The sequence below is a fragment of the Gavialis gangeticus genome, unplaced genomic scaffold (genome assembly GCF_001723915.1).
Source record: "Gavialis gangeticus isolate Ggan-Ray unplaced genomic scaffold, GavGan_comp1, whole genome shotgun sequence".
Classification (NCBI taxonomy): domain Eukaryota; kingdom Metazoa; phylum Chordata; order Crocodylia; family Gavialidae; genus Gavialis; species Gavialis gangeticus.
The window spans coordinates 2,362,626-2,368,058 of NW_017729033.1; the positions used below are offsets into that span (position 1 = coordinate 2,362,626).

A 5,433-nucleotide genomic window follows, 5' to 3' on the forward strand; every position below is an offset into this window, starting at 1 on the left:
CCCCCCCCCCCCCCGGCCTGCGCGCTGCCCCTGTGATGCGTGTCGTGAAGCTGCTGTCTGCGGCGTTGTCCCTTTGTGTAGCGTCCGTGTACCCAGGATGCATGATGCTGTGCGCCGGCGGCCGACTAAACCCGTGGATGGGCTGCATCACGTATGCTCTCGTTAGCGCCTGGGCATCGTTTGAGCAGTCTTGGTTTGTGGCATGCAAGATGTGGGGTGCTCCCTGGCCACGTCACTCGTACTCCGGCGCGATGGCCCAGCACGGTGCTCGCACCACCCCGCCTGTCTTCCTGCGGTGCCCATCTGTCCTCAATAAAGCGAGATGAAGAACAGCTCCCCGGGCCTGTGGCCTTGTTGCAATGAAAGGAAGGGAGCTGGGGAGGGTGGGGGGGCCGTGTCTGGGCTGGAGAGGTGGCAGTAGAGGTAACAAAGTGCTCAAGGTGATGGGGGTTTTCTCTTTGCCGCCCCAAACGGTGGGCCCTGAGCCAGCCTGGGTTTACAACTCGACTCCTGGTCTCTCCCAGGGCATGTCCAAACCCAGCCGGTGCCTGAGTCAGGGGCTCGGGGTGGGTGGTTGATTTTGAGGCATATGTTGCATTTCTCCTGCATCCATGCACCAGAATAATGCCAGCTGCGCTGGTATAAATGCATCATTTTGGTGCTCACAGACACATGTGCTCCCATCAAACCCACTGCAGGCTGGTCACAAGGATGTCGGCGGGGGCTAAACACCAAGTACCACCACTGCCTCCCCTGCTAGTGCCCCATGCCCCCAAGGGACCAGCTTCAGGGGTGAAGAGCTGGGCTCAGCCCTAAATTCACTCCACTGGCTCCAACCCCGGCTCCTCAGGTTGTATCCTACATCTGTTTGCTCCCAGGATGAGAGGAAAGGATAGAGGGGGGGGTATTGTTAGAGCTCACCATATAAATAGGCTCTGAGAGGGGAGGCTGAGCCAGCTGGATGCTGCTTCCCTTGTTTTTTCACCCACAAACCTGATGCTGAGTGGGGGACGGCTCTTGTCCCTATAGGACACTGATTCTCCGCGGGACAAGTCTCACGGATGCTCCTTGGAGCTCCCTGACCCATACGTGCTCGTGCACAGGAGCAGAGAGGACCCTAAAGGGGCTGGAGGTGGGGACCCCTCCCAGCTCACAAGTCCCCCACGCTAGCCCTGTTATATGCCAAGGAGATGGAGAGGCCAGGCAGGTGAGACTGCACAGCTGACCCCTTTAATATGTTCATTAGAAAAGAGGTTTCTGGTACAAACGATGCAGAACAAATGCCCCAGCGAGCTCGGCTTGGCACGAGAGGCCGACGCGAGCTGGTTGCTCATGCCTCTGAGCACGGGGCGTCCAAGGACCCCACTTGCTTTCAGCCTCCCCATGCTAGGGGGTGCATCATCCCCCTTGTATCTCACCCCAGACGGGGGGCTGGGAACTGAAGGGGAAAGGGGCTGTAGGCAGGGAATAGGCTCAGGTCTTCCTGTCCTTTCCCACACCCACCCCGGCACCGTGCTCTGCAAAGTCCTTTCCATGCAACCTCCAGCCTTGGAGGCTTCCTTGAGGGTTAAAATTATTGCTGGGCCCAAACCAGGACCCCGGATCAGAACAACCTCAACATGGGAGCAGGGAGGCAGCAGCAAAGGGCATCAAAATCCTCCCAGCCCAGCTCCAAAATTCACTGTCCAGCCAAGCCACCGCCAGAGATGCTTCCCCGGGGCAGTGGCTCTAGTCCCAGGTATGGGAACCGGTGGTGGCACCGTAAGGAACGGGGAGCACCAGGCCCTTCACTGAAACACGCCAAGGGCTCCCTGCCCTCCGTCGCCTCGGCCCACACCGAGAAGCCAGGGTCCAGCGAGGTCGTTGCAGGCCGCGTGCCTGGACAGAGGTGGTGGGAGCGTGCCAGGCAGGTGCCACCCATCTTGCCAGCCACGGGTGAGCAACACATCTCACCCAGGTGGGATGTAGGAAACAGGGTGGAGGGTGAAGGCTCCTGTTGCAGACAAGCTGGCTTGGCCACTTCTGGTCTGGAAAGCCCTGCTTGCCCCTGGCAAAGGGACCCTTTGGATTATCCGGCACAGCTTCGGATAAGGTCACAGCCATTCGGAGGCTCAAGGATGGGGATGGGCCAAGCTGAAGATGTCCATGGTGCAGGAGAGGAGCGGGACTGTGACAAGGGCACAGCAGCAATGGCGTGTCCCGCCAAGGAGACAAAGCCAGGGCTTCTTTAATGAGTGATGGAGCCGCCAGCCACGGGCGCTGGAAGCTCCTGGACCTGCAGGATGCAAGGAGCCCCTGGGATAGGGCTGGTGCAGAAGCGAGCAGCGTGCTTAAAGCTCAGCCTGCTGCAGACGCGAGGCCAAGTCCTGGGCTGAAAAGGATCCAGAGGACAGAAGCAGTGGGTGCACGGCATGAGGGGGCAGGGCTGGGCATGCAAAGCAGCTTGCAGGGCGGTCTGATGCCCCTCTGTGCACCCTGGAGGGGTCTGGACCACACCATGTCCATCTCTTCCAGCGTCACGGAGGTTAGGTGTCAGCAGGGGCATTTCCATGGCATCGGTGAGCTTGCAGAGGGGGTAAACCTAGCCCCTGTGACCCTCCCCAGGCCTTTGGTGCTGGGTCTTAACTGGCAGGAGCTCTGGTCCTTTGATGCAAGCCCAGCTCTGGGCAAGCTGCCCATCTAAGCTTGCTGGGAGCACTTTGCACTAAGACCTGGTGCAGCGAGAGCTCTCCCCTCGGGGGATAAACCCCATGCAGGACTGTGTCCTCGCTGCCCCAGCCCCTCCACATCGACTCAGCTCACCAGCTGGATCCTCCGGGCCAGGAGGAGGATAAACCACAGCCCTTCTGGTGCCTCCTGGCAGCACGGGGCAATGCTGACGTGAGTCACGGGGCTTGGTGTCCGCAGCACCCATTTGCAATGCTATGGCTCATGGCAGCAGCGAGGTGAGCTCTGGCAGCCCTGATGCCACGGTCTAGGCCAGCTGCCTCCTAACTGAGAAAACACCCCTCAAAAGGCATCCGGCATTGGGACAGGGAGTGATCCAGGTCCCACTGCACCTCCAAAGGGCTGGAATTTAGTTGGATGCAAGCTGCAGCCAAAGGCAACAGGCTGGTAAGTCCCAGGAAGCCCCCAATGCGCAGGGAGCTCACGGTGGGATGGGATCCCTGCACCCACAACCTCAGGATCCATCACAGCGTGCTACCAGAAGGTCCAGGGCGGCTGCATCATTTCATACGTGGGGATGCTGGAGACGTTAACGGGGATGGAGATGATGGCCCAGGGCAAGCCGTGCTGCTCCAAGGAGCGCCGGATCATGTACCTAGGGAGACAGAGCTGTCATGGAGATGCCCGCGAATGGTGGGAGTCAGCGAAGTGGGCGGCTCGGAGCTGGATGTGTGCTGGGACTGGCCAGAAGAGGCAGGTCCAGAGCGAACCACCCCTGGACTGCACTGAGGTCTGGTCTGGGGGGTGGGGGCAGCAGCTTTCTGGACCCTAGAGAGGGCAGAAGCCACTCAGCCCTTCCCTAGAGACTTCCCTGGCAATTAGGGCTGGGCCCATCATTGGGAGGGGGCAGACTGCAATGCAGAAGGCCACCCTGCCATAGCAACTGAATGAATCCAGGCAGCAAGGAAGTGTGCTCCCCAGCTCTAGCTAAGTCCTCCAAGGACCCAGACCAGGGTCTATCGGCTGTAATCTCTGCTATGACCAGGAGGTCTGCAGACAAACAGAGGACTCCTGTCCCCATTGCCTGGGGTGTCTACTGGGTTGGGGGTGGCAAGACTGGCTGCAGGGGGGCACAGCCCCTTCCCTGTGCTGCGAGGAGGGGAAGGAGACACGGGCACCCACCCATCCCTGCCGAGCAGGAAGAGAGCGGGGATGTCGGCGGTGCGCTGGGTGCTGTCCTGGATCATCTCAACATAGAAGCTGTCGTTGTCATAGGCATTGTCGGCGATGATCACCGCCCGCCCGCCGTGCTCCTGGACCACCCGTGTCTTTGACAGGAATGAGCAGCCCCTGCAATGAGAAATACCCCCACCCCACATGCACACAACCCTGGTGATGCCAGGGCCCATCCTCACCTTGCAAGAGCTGGGCTAGGAGCACCCTGGAGGGCTCTGGGAGCTGGGGTTTGGTGGCAGGGCCAGGGAGGGACCGGCAAGGCTGACTTCTTGCAGGACTCTTGGGGAATAATAATGCTTCTCAAGCCACAGCAGGACCCCGCTGGCCACTAGCACCTGGGAACTGCCCAGCCCCAGGCCCCTCAGCTCCTCCCTAGGCAGGGGACATGGAAAGGCTTCACAGGACAGGTGCAAGCCAGCTCCTCGGAGCCAACAGCGTGACACCCGCCCCTGCGCTCCCTGCAGCCCAGCATGGCAAGGATGCCCGTGTCCAGCCGTCTCTGCAGGCAAGAGCCCCGAGATGCAGCGCATCTCCTTGACTACTGCCACGATCACACCGTGAATACCCCCATGCCCTGTCTTACCCCCGTTCCACCAGGGCAATCTGGTCCTGGATGAAGACGCCATTGCTGAGCTCCCCGCAGGCTTCGGGGGGGTCAGCCGGCACCAGGTGGATCTGCTCGTACCTCGTGTTCTGGGAGGAAATGCCCCATGCCAGGAGAGAGGGCAGAGACAGAGGGTTTCTGCTGGGGCGGCTGCAGCTACAAGATGCCCCACTCCTCCCCCAAAAAAGCCTGGTGTATGACCATGCTGGCCTCAGGGAGATGCATAGTTAACAGGCCGCCAGCATCCACATTAAGGTGTTTCACGGGCACCCCTGCTGCAGCCTCTTCCTGCAGGGATTTTGAAGCAGGGGGTGTTTGTGCACACAAGCCCAGGCTCACATACGCGCCTGCTCCCTGGGAATGCATTCGCACATTAGCACCAGGGGGACTTCAATCACTTTTGTAGACCAATGCATTACACCGGTGCCCAGAGCGGTAATAACCTGCTTGCACTGAGCGAGCCGCTGTCCTGGGATAGAAGCAGACGCACAGCAGCTAAGCCGGGTTAACTTACATCAGAGTAGCTCTAGCCCTAATTTTCCCTGGGGGAAGTCTGGACTGCGTGCCAGTTCAGCACACCAGCACAGGGCTGCAGGTTGGTAGCTCCTTTCCACAGTAGTGCAAGGGTATATGTGTGCAAATCCGCTTTGCATTTGCTAAGGAGCACAGAAGGTGCAAAGCAATTGTGAGCAGGCCCTAAGCCCTATCTAACCTGTTCTTGAACCTAGAAAGAAGCACTTTTCTCCCACTCCAACCAGGATGTCCTGCTCGTGGTTGAGAAATGGCAGCAGGTGGCTGCATCCCATTGTCCTGCTCTTGACAGAGATCCAGAAACGCCGGGGCAGCCGCTGAGTCCTCGCCTGGCAGCCAGAAACTCAGGACCCAGCAAAGCAAACATTGGCCATTAACTCTGGAGTTTTTTGTCC

At 59.7% G+C, this 5,433-nt stretch overlaps 1 protein-coding gene across 1 annotated transcript; it reads right to left on the reverse strand.

Annotated features, from left to right (window-relative positions):
- Positions 1–2,804: 2,804 nt before the first annotated feature.
- LOC109303595 (protease-associated domain-containing protein 1-like) lies at positions 2,805–4,923 on the reverse strand. Its single transcript, XM_019525799.1, has 4 exons — positions 4,847–4,923; positions 4,487–4,681; positions 3,850–4,017; positions 2,805–3,322 (listed from the first exon to the last, which is right to left on the reverse strand). The coding sequence occupies exons 1-4, from the start codon at positions 4,921–4,923 to the stop codon at positions 3,202–3,204; spliced, it is 561 nt and encodes a 186-aa protein (XP_019381344.1). The 3' UTR covers positions 2,805–3,201.
- Positions 4,924–5,433: the final 510 nt, after the last annotated feature.

Bases quoted from the DNA above. Each gene is read 5' to 3' on its own strand.
- LOC109303595 (XM_019525799.1), bottom strand. From the start codon at position 4,923: ATGCATTGGTCTACAAAAGTGATTGAAGTCCCCCTGGTGCTAATGTGC. The intron at 4,682-4,846 runs GTGAGCCTGGGC...TTTTTGGGGGAG, and splicing joins CCCAGGGAGCAGGCGCGTAT to GAGTGGGGCATCTTGTAGCT. The intron at 3,323-3,849 runs GTGGGTGCCCGT...CTGTCTCCCTAG, and splicing joins TTCCTGCTCGGCAGGGATGG to GTACATGATCCGGCGCTCCT.